General features: G+C 42.9%; 1 protein-coding gene across 5 annotated transcripts in view; it reads left to right on the top strand.

Moving 5' to 3' along the window:
* The window catches only part of MTERF3 (mitochondrial transcription termination factor 3), a 28,373-nt gene extending 15,855 nt beyond the window's left edge, over nt 1-12,518 (top strand). For all 5 annotated transcript variants that reach the window (XM_024204767.1, XM_024204800.1, XM_024204792.1 and 2 more), the window contains exons 7-8: nt 6,541-6,702; nt 12,263-12,518. In XM_024204767.1, the coding sequence (XP_024060535.1) occupies nt 6,541-6,702; nt 12,263-12,457 (357 nt within the window). In that variant the 3' untranslated portion in view covers nt 12,458-12,518. The remainder of the gene's footprint in view (nt 1-6,540; nt 6,703-12,262) is intronic.
* Nucleotides 12,519-12,767: the final 249 nt, after the last annotated feature.

Genomic DNA, 12,767 nt, shown 5'->3' with positions numbered 1-12,767 from the left:
ATTAATAATTGTTGGATAAATAACTTGCAATTCCATAAGGACTTCTTTCCCCTTTGAAAATGTAAGTTGTGTATTGCTTTAAATATTGTGCTGTCACACCAGCTAGGCCAACCGCATGATGTGCAGTAACTCAATTTGAGAAATCCTATTACCATATAATCCATAAATGAATAAAAATCTATTGTTTTGAGATGGAATAGCTGCTCTGAAACTCCTGACCATTGGAAATCTGCCAATCTGGAAGGGGTGTGGTGAGGGAGGAGGTTTGGAAAGGAGCAGATTGTTTCAATTGATAGCACTTTCTTTTTAATGAACTTTGAATCCCCAATCCGTGCAAGTAATGTGTCGCAATGAATGTTTTTGAAAAGCCCGAGTTTGTGTGTGTGTCTGTCTAATGAAGTACATAGTGTTGCTGTCCTCAGCTTTGTGGATGGGAAGAAACAGTTCTGATTAGTCACTAATTAAATCTAGTAATACTGTGGAAATAAATCCCCTGAAGGCTAGATAATTCAGGGACTTCAGTGACTGATTTAATCTTGCAGACTTGATTACAGTCTATAAGTACCTATATATGGAGCAAATATTTAATAATGGGCTCTTCAGTCTAACAGAAAGAGGTACAACACAATCCAGTGGCTGGAAGATGAAGCTAGACAAATTCAGACTGGAAATAAGGTGTACAGTTTTAATGGTGATAGTAATTAACCATTGGAACAATTTAGCAAGAGTTGTGGTGGATTTTCCATCACTGACCATTTTTAAATCAAGATGGGATATTTTTCTGAGAGAAGTATCAGGGGGTAGCCGTGTTAGTCTGTATCCACAAAAACAACAAGGAGTCCGGTGGCACCTTAAAGACTAACAGATTTATTTGGGCATAAGCTTTCATGGGTAAAAAAAAAAAACTCACTTCTTCAGATGGAGTGACTCTCCATGCATCTGAAGAAGTGAGGTTTTTTACCCATGAAAGCTTATGCCCAAATAAATCTGTTAGTCTTTTAGGTGCCACCGGACTCCTTGTTGTTTTTCTGAGAGAGAGATTCTGGGAATTATTTTGGGGAAGTTCTGTGGTCTGTGTTATACAGAAGTTCAAACTAGAGGATCACAGAGGTCCCTTCTGGCTTTAGAATCTATGAAACTTTAGATCAGTAGTTCAAATCCAGCCTAGGTTGGTAGTGGACAAGAGTTGTTTCCGTCAGACAGTTGTTAGATGGTCTGATGGTTCTCAGGGCACCCGGGACTGAGAGTCCTCCTGCCTCTGCCATGAGGGTGTCTTGTCTGTGCCTAGCTGGGTATTAGCTCCTTAACGCTACCAGCCTTTCAGCCACTCAAGTACTCTTCTCTGGGCTATACCAGCCCTGTTTTTGCCTTGCAGGTTTGGTGCATCTGAGTCCCACAGTCTGAAGCATTCCCCTGTGGTATCCAGCCCATGACACTAGTTAATCAAAGAAATGCCAGGTCCTCTGCCCCAAAAGGAGCAGTGTATCCCAATTTACTAGTTTTACCTTAAATCACCACTCCTGTATAAACACAACTTTAGTAAAACAACAGAAGGTTTATTTAAGAAAGGAGAAAGTCTACTAAAGACAAGATGAAGTGATGGAAACAAAAGGTTACAATACAAAACAAAATCAAAGAAACCCTTGGTCTGCACTTAATAGTAGTTACTTTTCCTGTCTAATAAAGTAGATTTTCTCCCAAAAAAGTTCAGTCTGTTGCAGAGCTGGCTGGCTTCACAGGATTGAGGAGCATCCAGTTTTTCATGAGAACACCCCCACTTCTTAAGATGCCTCCTCAGTAAGGGCCTGTCTACAGTGCTACAGCGGCTCAGCTGTACCGCTATAGCACTTTAGTGAAGATGCTACTCTGCTGATAGGAGAGTTTCTCCCATTAATTCACCTCCCTGAGAGACAGTAGCTTCTCCCGTCGACATAGCACTGTCCACATGGTCGGGGGGTGGGGAATAATCCTAGACTTTAAGGTCAGAAGGGACCATCATGATAATCTAGTCTGACCTCCTTCACATTGCAGGCCCCAGAACCTCACCCACCCATTTCTGTAATAGACCCCTAACCTCTAGCTGAATTACTGAAGTCCTCAAATCATTATTTAAAGATTTAAAGTTACAGAGAATCCACCATTTACACTAGTTTAAACCTGCAAGTGACCTGTGTCCCATGCTGCGGAGGAAGGTGACACCACTCCATTCCCCCCCAGTCAGATTGGCAGGATTTTAGGTGGCAAGGCTGTGACAGATACAGAGGCAGCAGTGGTAATCACCCAAGCAATGGAAGAGACAATGAAGATGACTGGATGTGGAAGCTCCAGGATGAACATGATCCTGGAACGGATACCTGAAAAGACCTTTGTTTGTATGAAGTGCCGCCTGATAGAGCAGATGGAAGAGAAGATCTGAAGTTTGGAGATGCAGGTGGAAACTATGGTTGAGTTTCGAAGAGGATTCAAGCAGCTGATGGAGGGAAGGCAAGAGGAGGCTGAAGGGAAAAGTCAAGACTTGCAGATGAAGCTAGACTGAAGAACTGTAAGGGGAGATTACTGGGTGAGAAAAGTGGCCAGAGGAACCATGTGACTACAAGAACCAGGCAAAGGAAAAGACCAGCTAGTGAAGGAGAAATAGAGCTCAGGAACAGGTTTGCGGAGTTGGTGAATGAAGAAGGGGCATGGCAGGCAGTAACTGAAAGTGGGAGGGCAAGGAAGAAGAGAAGAGTGGCTAGTCCTATAAGAAGAGGGGAAGAGTCAATGGAAATACCCAGAGTTCAGAGCCCCAGGAGGATACAGGATGACTTGCAGAAGATTGTAAGGGAGAATAAAAGACGAGGACTTGCATCCAAAAAGAACAGGAGGAAGGCTGGAGAATCACTCTATTACCAGGAAATGCAGGTCTATGTGATTGTTTTTCTTAGTAGGGAGTCCCCAGACCCAGGCCTGTCACCAGAGCTGATCCAGAGAACAGAAGGGTGTGCTGTCTGCCAGGAGCTAAAATATGGGATGTAGAGGATCCTAGTGGGAGCAGGAAAGGATCCACTGATTGTCCTTCATGTGGGAATGCTTGCTGGAACGTATCAAGGGAGACTATGCCAGGCTGGGGAAGATGCTTAAGAAATGGAGGCTCAGGTGATCTTCAGTGAGATTCTACCTGTCCCTAGAGGAGAATGAAGATGAGACAAGATTATAATGATCAACTGATGGCTCAGGTAGTGGTAATAGAAGGAGGGCTTTGGGATGTTTGACCTTTGGGAGGCATTCATGGACAGAGGACAGTTCTCATGGGGTGGACTCCACCTGAGTAGTGAGGGAAATAGACTTCTGGGATGGATGTTGGCAAAACTGATTACAAGAGCTTTAAACTAGAAACTCAGGGGAGATGGTTGGGGTATGCTCATGTAATCTCCACAGCTGATTTTAACATTGAGAAGGAGAAAAATCAAGAAAGGATACAACAATGGATAAAGGAACAGCAGTGGGTAGGAGAATGGACATTAAGAGAAAAAATAGTGCCAATACCAATGAAGCTACCAGTCAGGTAGGCAATACTGGCAATAGATTGTGTACCCAGTTGGGTGAGGAATGTCAGTGAAGCTAAGCAGCAACAATAAAAAGATGTTTATACAGCAATGCCAGGAGCCTGGGTAACAAAATGGAGGAACTAGAACTATTAGTGCAGGAAGTGAAACCAGATATATAGGGATAACAAACATGGTGAAATAGTAGTCATGAGTGGAGTACTGGTATTGAAGGGTATGCTGTTCAGGAAAGAGAAATAAAGACACAGGTGGTGGAGTAGCATTGTATATTAATGATGAGATTTACTGTAAAAAAAAAATTAGAAGTGAGGGAATGGATAAGACAGGGCATGTCTACACTCGCCATTTAAAGCGGAAAAAGTCCCTTTTTTGCACAAAACCCATGGGAGCGTCTACACTTGCCAATGACTTTTTGCAGTAAAACTCAGACTTTTCACCTCAAAAAGAAAACCACCTCCATGAGAGGTGTACAGCTCTTACCAGTGATGCTTTTGTGGTGATGTGCAAGTGAAGATACGTTCTTCCTGTTTACAGAGCTTTTAGCCTCCAGAGGATATCCCACAGTGCCTAGATGACCACTCTGGCCAGCAGCTCTGCTGCCAGGTAAACAGACATCCACCCCTCCAACCTGCATGAGCAAGCATCTCAAACAGGTGATTAAAAGAAAGCAGAAAGCCTACAAGGAATGGAAGATGGGATGGATGAGCAAGGAAAGCTACCTCTTGGAGGTCAGAAAGTGTAGGGATAACGTGAGAACTGACAAAAACCAAGCAGAGTTGGACCTTCCAAAGGGAATTATAACCAATAATAAAAGGTTTTATAGCCATATAAATAAAATGAAAAGGAAAGAAGTGGGACCGCTAAACACTGAGGATGGTGTGTGGGGGGGAGAATAAAAATAATCTAGGCATGGCCCAACACCAAATCAAATACTTTGCCTTTGTTTTTAATAAGGCTAATGAAGATCTTAGGGGCAGCGGCAGAGTGGCTAATGGAAATGAGGATATGGATGTAGAAATTACTACATCTGAGGTGGAAGTCAAACTCAAACAGTTTATTGGGACTAAATCAGGGGGCCCAGAAAATCTCCATCCAAGAATATTAAAGGTTGGTATAACTACATTGCTCAGAGTGTGGATAAACAAAAAAATCCACACACCTGAGCGATGTAGTTTTACCAATATAAGTCTGTAGGGTAGACCCAGCCTTGGAATTCTGCTTCTGGGCAAGTGGAGGTGGTTATATTGTGCAGGGGTAGTATTTCTGGAGGTAAGTCTGACCATTTCCCTCTATTTTCGTTCACCCCTTATCACCCAACCAATAACCTTCTCAGGCTATCAGAAGAAATATTGTTTCTTGTGTTTCCTTTGGTTTGTTGTCCCTTGTGTCATCAACCACTAATCAGGATGGAGGTGGAGGCATAAAAGGATGCCTGTTAATGAAATTGTGGGTCATAGGCCTGGGATGGCAGGCATAGTTAATACAGTAACTCCTCGATTAACGTTGTAGTTATGTTCCTGAAAAATGCGACTTTAAGCGAAACGATGTTAAGTGAATCCAATTTCCCCATACGAATTAATGTAAATAGGTTAGGTTCCAGGGAAATTTTTTCCACCAGACAAAAGACTACACACACTTTAAGTTTTAAACAAACAATTTAATACTGTATGCAGCAATGATGATTGTGAAGCTTGGTTGAGGTGGAAGTCAGAGGGTGGAAGAGGGTGGGATATTTCCCAGGGAATGCCTTACTGCTAAATGATGAACTAGCACTAGGCTGAGCCCTCAAGGGTTAACACATTGTTCATGTAGCCTCACACTCTACAAGACAGCACAAATGGAGGGAGGGGAGACAGCATGACAGACAGACACACACCCTGTGTGTGTGTGTGAGAGATGCGCATTGCCCCTTTAAGTACGCTGACCCCACTCTAAGTACATTGCCTTTTTAAGTAGATCAGCAAGTTGATACAGCAGCTGCTGCCAGCAAGCTCCCTCCCATCCTGAGCCCTGTTGTGTCCCCTCCCCTGCTCTATGGAGATGGTATAAGTGGTGGGCAGGAGCAGGGGGGAAGGGGACACCCTGACATTAGCACCCCTCTTCTCCCCTCTCCCTCCTTGCACAGCAAGCAGGAGGCTCCTGGAAGCAGCTCCAAGGCAGAGGGCAGGAGCAGCATATGGCAGTGGGGGGAGGGACAGCTAAACTGCCTGGCAATTGATAGCCTGCTGGGCAGCTGCCGCACAGGGAACTTAGGGGAGCAGGGAGCTGATTAGGGGGGCTGCCAGTCCACCCTGGTTCCAAGCCCCAACCAGTCGGCTGCAACGGGCTGCTCTTTCTGCAAGCAGTGAACAAAGCAGGCGGCTGCCAAACAACGTTATAAGGGAGCATTGCGCAACTTTAAACGAGCATGTTCTCTAATTGATCAGCAATGAAACAACGTTAACTGGGACGATTTTAAGTGAGGAGGTACTGTACAATTAAAAAAAACCTGAGAATGTAAGTATGAATACAGTTAAATCACTTGGGATGTTCACTTGGCGCTACAACAGACTTACTGTGTGACCTTGGGCAAATCTTTTGATCTCTGTGCTTAGTTTCCTCATCTGTGAAATGGGGATAATAACTCTCCTACCTGACATGAGTTAAGATTAAATTTATTTATGTTTGTAAAGTGCTTTGAGATCCTCAGTTTGATTGTGCTGTAGTATGAAAGTGCAAAAGTTTTATTATTCAGCAACCTACCAGATCACGTGTGTTTATATCCTTTTTGTTGAACACCATCGGTGGTCTATAACATAAAGCAACTCAGTTTCTGTCCCTAAGCAGTTTACAGTCTAAACATGGTGGACGCTATAGTTTAGATACCCACAGCTAGATGACCAGTGATTGCAATATCTTAGTAGTACAGATAACTTTTTTTTTTTAAATATAACAAGTTTCAGTGATGTTAAGAAAAATCAAATTATCGTAGCTGATTTATTATTTCTTTTTTCAGGTGTGCCAGGTTGAACTTGGTTTTCGACGTAATGAAATTCAGCATATTGTATCTAAAATCCCCAAGATTTTAACTGCAAACAAAAGGAAGCTAACAGAGACTTTTGACTACCTGCACAATGTAATGGGCATTCCCCACCACATCCTTACTAACTTCCCTCAAGTAAGAGATTTAAAAATTGTAGGTTAAAGTGTAATTGCTGTCAAAACAAGCAGTTTGATTTCCTTCACTGGGCCAGCACTGAGGGCAAAATTATACAACCGCCAGAATCCACATGGATTCTTCAAGTGATCTCTGGCAGCAAAAAGTAGTTTGGGGCTTTGCTTAAATTTGAACAATTTTTATCAGTAATAATTCACTCATGAGTTTCATTCATGACTCATGAATTCAGTGGAGCAACAGGCAGTTGTGCTAAAGATTTCAATTTGGGAGCTCATTTAGCACTTTTTTCTTCCTTGGTCCAGTGAACATAATAATCTTGTTTTCTATGGTTATGACAGTGGTGACCTCTACTGGCTGATTTACAATATAGATAAGTGCCTGCTATACTGAACACTGTTGTTGGAGCCTTCATCATCTGCACCTCCGATACTCAGACTGAGGCTCGGGAACTGCAAGTGGTTCTTTAATGTCTCCCCTGTGGCTCTTTGCAGCACATGATACTAAAACACTGTGATTAACCAATCAGGATGCTTTCACTATATTATTATTGTGGAATACTTGGTCATTTTGTTGTGAGAATAATATATACATATAAAAATAGTAAATGAAACAATGAATTCACACTACTGTGGTTCTTTTGGGTAATGTTAATCGCTAATTTGGCTCCTGAACCACAGAGGTCTGAGTACCACTGGACCTAAGGTTTTCATGGGAAATAGGAAGGACACTGGAGAAAGTTCAATCTAAATTATTGGAAAATCCAATCCAAAAAATCCAAACCCTCTTCATCAGGTATTTAACTAGTTCTAAAAATGCAGTTCTCGCAAAGACTTCTTTCAGATTTGCCCTGTTTCTAAGTTAAGTATTTTAGCTAGCAGAAGTTTAATATAATTAAATAGCTTGAATGTAATTTCTTGTATTGCCTTTAGAATGTGTATGGCAAGCAACAAAATGTCTTCACACATCAGTGTACTACTTTGACTTCTTAAAATCTTTACTGAGGTGTATTGCACAAATAGTTGAGTTCCTGATAATTAACTTTTTTTCTACTGCATTACATTTTCTTTCATCCTAAAAATAAACAGTATATTTTGGGTTTACTTTACCCACTGCTGAAATGCAGTCATCCCTGAGTGGAACATGGCAACTTTTTACAAGAAAAACATGTGCAATTTAAAACTGCAAAGGGCAGTTTAAAAAGGAATTAAATGATTGTAGCCATGACACTGAGTCTAACATTCTAAATCTTGAAGTAAAAGCCATGGGATGGCTAATCTTAAGAAGTCAAGACCAAACAAAAAGGTAAACTAACAGATTGTTGGGGAGGATTCTTCTCTCTCTCTCTCTCTCTCTCTCTCTGTCTCTCTCTCTCCATCCAGGATCTTGATGACCATTTTTTCCCCCCAAGATAAAATGACAAAATCTCATGTGACCTCCCATTACTGCCCGTATCTCCACTCTTCCCTCTCAACGTTCTCTAACACAGGGGTTCTCAAATTGGGGGTCATGACCCATCAGGGGGTCGTGAGATTATTACATGGGGGGGGAGGGTCGCGAGCTGTCGGCCTCCACCCTCAAACCGCACTTCACCTCCAGCATTTATAATAGCGTTAAATGTAAAAAAGTGTTTTTAATTTATAAGGGGGGGTCACAGTTGGCTTGCTGTGTGAAAGGGGTCACCAATATAAAAGTTTGAGACCCACTGCTCTAACACTAAGTCCAATGGCCTCAGTGTTTATCTCCATATTCATCTTCCTGCCTTTGGTACTATTCACATCATCCCTTAGGTTCATGACTCCATCTCTCTTGGTTCTTCTCCTAACTACATGTTTAGCCATTCTTTCTGCATACATTTTGAAGGCTTTTTGTCTGTTGTGAATCCCTGAAAGCTCAGTTCTTTGATACATCAACTTTTCCGCCTGTGCTCTATCCTTGGTGGGGCCCATGCACTCACTGTTAACTATTGCCTTTATGCTGATGATTCACAAATATAAACTGTCTCCAGCAGCTGAGTCTCATCTTTGTCTCTCTAACATCTCATTTTAGATAATGGATCATCACCATTTCAAGCCTCATGCAAAACCAAACACACAAACTTTCTTACCAAGCCCTCTCAGCTACCTCTTTTCCACAACAATTGATGCCACCATCCTCCCTGCCACCTAGGATTATAACTAAGGCTAAGATTTTGTCACCGATATTTTTAGTAAAAGTCACGGACAGGTCACGGGCAATAATGAAAAATTCACAGAAGCCTGTGACCTGTCCTAGACTTTTACTAAAAATACCCATGACAAAATGGGTAGCCTAGGGGGGAGGGCCTGGCCTCTCTTCCTTTTTCCCCTCCCCCTCCCCCCCCCCCCCCGCCGCCCCCGGGAGCTCTGGGGTTCCCTCTTGCCGCCTGTGGTGGCCGAGAGCTCAGTGGATCACCCCTGCCACCCGCGGTGCATGGGAGCAGTGTGGATCCCCCCTGCCGCCCGGGGTGGCTGTGAGCAGCAGGGATTCCTCCTGTTGCTGGGTCCCCCTTGCCACCCGCAGCGGCTGGTAGTGGCGTATCCCTCCTGCCACCCTGGTGGCCAGGAGCTGCAGTGCTCCCCCCGTCACCTGCGGTAGCTGCGGGGCTCCCCCACAGCTCCCTGCCTCCGCAGGCGGCAGGGGACCCTGCCGCTCCCAGCTGGCGCTAGCTGAAGTCACGGAGGTCTTTGTAAGTCACAGATTCTGTGACCGCTGAGACTAAATCACAGCCTTAATTATAATCGGGCTTATCTTTGCTGCTTCCCTTTTTTCCCCCCGCAACATATAGGCCATGTGCAAAAATCTGCTCCTTCTGTCCTGATGACCAGATTTTGTCCACACCCTAATTAGCTCCTGGTTGGACTACTACAGTCTCCTTCTCTCAGATCTATTTAGCACTTACTTTTAGTCCATCCAAAATCCCTTTTTTCACTCATTGCTTCCACTACCTCATCCCCCTCTTAAGACGCTTCACAGCCTCACCATTGTGCTGCACATAATATTTAAGTGTCATGTCTTTGCTTTTAAGGCCTTTCGTCATTCATCCATGATACTCTCTAGGGAGGAAGATGGCAACCTTCATGTGGTCCTACCCGTGCTTCAGCATGATTAGAGCCATCAACATGGCGACCGAACACCATTGACAGCCTTGTGGTCCGAAAAGCAACTCAAGTGACAATCTTCAGTGAAATGGCCCTTTTCAGGGCAAACATTGAAATATTGGCTTATATCTCTGTTTTCCAACTCAGTGTAGAAGGGGCCTCTCTCCACTGCAACATCTGATTACCTGACCAAGCTACTATGCAAACAGAAGACTGATGTCTTCACTTATCCAATGACAAAAAAGCATTGCAATGCCATATGAAAGAAGATAGATCTCTAACCTGGTTTCTCTTTGTGTCTTCTCTGCCCTTCCCATTCTGCCAATATCATCAGCTTTCATGCCTCTTGTTCTCCTCTCACATCTCCTTTCCTTCTTTCATGCTACCCCTTATGCTGGGAACGGCCTCCCCAAATCTTTCACCAAGCCCCTCCTTTGCCTCATTCAGATTTCTCCTAAAAATTCTCTATTTGTCATCTTGTTTATGAGAAGTGAGGGGAGAAAAAATGACATTTTTATTAACCATTAAAATAGTCTTAATTGTCACACACTTCCTTCTTATTCCCTTATTGTCTGTTTCTGATCCTCACTTAGTGCCATGTACTATTTAGATGGTAAGCTTTTGGGGGGCAGGAACATAGGCACTGCCATACCAGAACAGACTAGTGTCCATCAAGTCCAGTATCATAGAATATCAGGGTTGGAAGGGACCTCAGGAGGTCATTTAGTCCAACCCCCTGCTCAAAGCAGGACCAATCCCCAGACAGATTTTTGCCCCAGATCCCTAAATGGCCCCCTCAAGGATTGAACTCACAACCCTGGGTTTAGCAGGCCAATGCTTAAACCACTGAGCTATCCCTCCCCACTCCTGTGTCCAAGAGTGGCCAGAGTAAGAATACCATACCAATACCAGCCTCTTCAGAGGAAAGTGGAAGAAGCCCTGCATCAGCAGTTCTGGATAATCTGCCCCCAGGTAGTTTCTTAACTCCCCTTAAAGAAGTTGAGTGATGCTCTGAAGCATGAGGAATTATATTCCTCCCAAAACTCTTGAGTTTGTTTTTTAATCCGTACTGCTATAACTCTGGATACCTTATCCATATAAATGCCCAATCCCTCTTTGAATCCTATCGACCGCTTGGCCTCAGTGTTATTTTGTGAAGATGAGTTCCACAAGCTAATTGTGTACTGTATGAAATAAACTACCTTTTATCAGTTTCGAATAGCCGATTGGTTCTGCATTATAAAAAGTGAATAGCTGTACCTAATCTACCACCACTCTACCATTCATTATTTTGTACTGTATCATGTCCTCGTCCCCTCTTATTTGTCTCTTTTCTAAGATACAATTCTAGTCTGAATCTCTTTTCATATGGAAGCTTCTGTTTGCCTGCAATCATTCTTATTGCTTATCTCTGAACCCCCATTTGTGCTATCACCTTTTTTTAAATAAGGTGACAGACTAGAACTGAACACAGTATTCCAGGTTAGAGAGTACCATTGATTTATGGGTTAGCATATACAGGGGATGCTGCTTAATAGCAAACCCGATGTTAATAATTTTCAGTTAATGGGAGCTGATTCCATCCCATTACCTTTAATATTAATGGGATTTGGATATTGGTAATAGGCATGTTGCTTACTATTTTTTTATTTGATTGATTGGAATAAGGGCCCCATCCATAGGCAAGTTTGCAGGGCTGCAGCCAGGGAAGGAAATCCTAGGGCTGTTCGGTACCTCTTCCTGCGCTCTCCAGGCTGCATCCTGACCTGGCACTGGAGTCCCAGGCTTAGCACATCAAAGAGCTTCCTTCTCTGGCGGCAGCCCCCTGCCTTCACAGGAGTTAACAGTCTGGGCGCTTGCATCCCTGCCCACTGGGGAAGCCCCTGCAGGAGTCCTGGCGCTGCAGACTGGGAAGGGAGGTTGTGGGTAGGGCAAGGGAGGTTACAGTCCAAATGTCAGGGTTTTCCATGGGGAGTGAAGGCACTTCATGTGCTCTCTGGGCTTCATCCTGCATGCACCAGCTGCAGACAGGCTTGCAGTGCAGCAGGCAGGGAAGGCATGTCCCAATGCTTTCTTCCCTGGCTGCAGCTCTGCAAACCTACCTTCTACTTATTGGCAGCTTCCAGATAATGACAACTTTTTGCTGAGAACCAAGCAGTTGCTAATAAATGGAATCCACTGTGTGAAGTTACTTTCTAGAGATTCATCATCACTTATTGATTCTTTGTTTAATTCCAACAGTGCTAATTTAAAAATAAAATTGAGTGTAATGTAGGATCTGGCTCATATACTTAATGAGGAATGGTTTCGAAAAGTGAAGGGGGAAGATGCAAAACTTTCATTTTTATTCAGAACTTTTATTTTTGTTGCAAAACTTTTAGTTTTAGATGTACTTATAGAGCCTGAAGCTTATAAAACTCAACCTTTTTTCTTTTGTTTCCTAGGTTTTCAATTCAAAGCTATTACGAGTCAAAGAAAGACACATGTTTCTTACATTCTTGGGAAGAGCACAGTATGACCCAGCACAGCCCAGCTACATCTCTCTGGACAAACTAGTATCCATGCCCGATGAGGTGTTTTGTACAGAGATTGCCAAGGCCTCAGTAAAGGACTTTGAAAAATTCTTAAAAACACTTTAATTAGTAACACATGTAAAAAGAGAGAGAATGTTATGAAATAAATGTGTTTTACAAAAACTGCTCTCTTCTGTCTCTTAACTGCTTATTTACTGGTTTAAAAAGTTATTGCTTATGAAATTACTGCAGTGTGTAAGGATAAAGACTAATATATATTTTAAATTGATTTTAAATATTGATTTCTTAATAGAAAAGGGTTAAGCAAATGTATGTATAATTATTGACCTAACTCTTGAAATAAAATCCTAATATTCATTCATGATTGGCAATGCAGTCAACTAAGAACACAAACTTATAAAGCATGTTAAAATTG

The sequence above is a fragment of the Terrapene carolina genome, unplaced genomic scaffold, assembly GCF_002925995.2.
Source record: "Terrapene carolina triunguis isolate 2854851 unplaced genomic scaffold, T_m_triunguis-2.0 Scaffold58, whole genome shotgun sequence".
Lineage (NCBI taxonomy): Eukaryota > Metazoa > Chordata > Testudines > Emydidae > Terrapene > Terrapene triunguis.
This window is presented reverse-complemented; position numbering and strand designations above follow the sequence as displayed.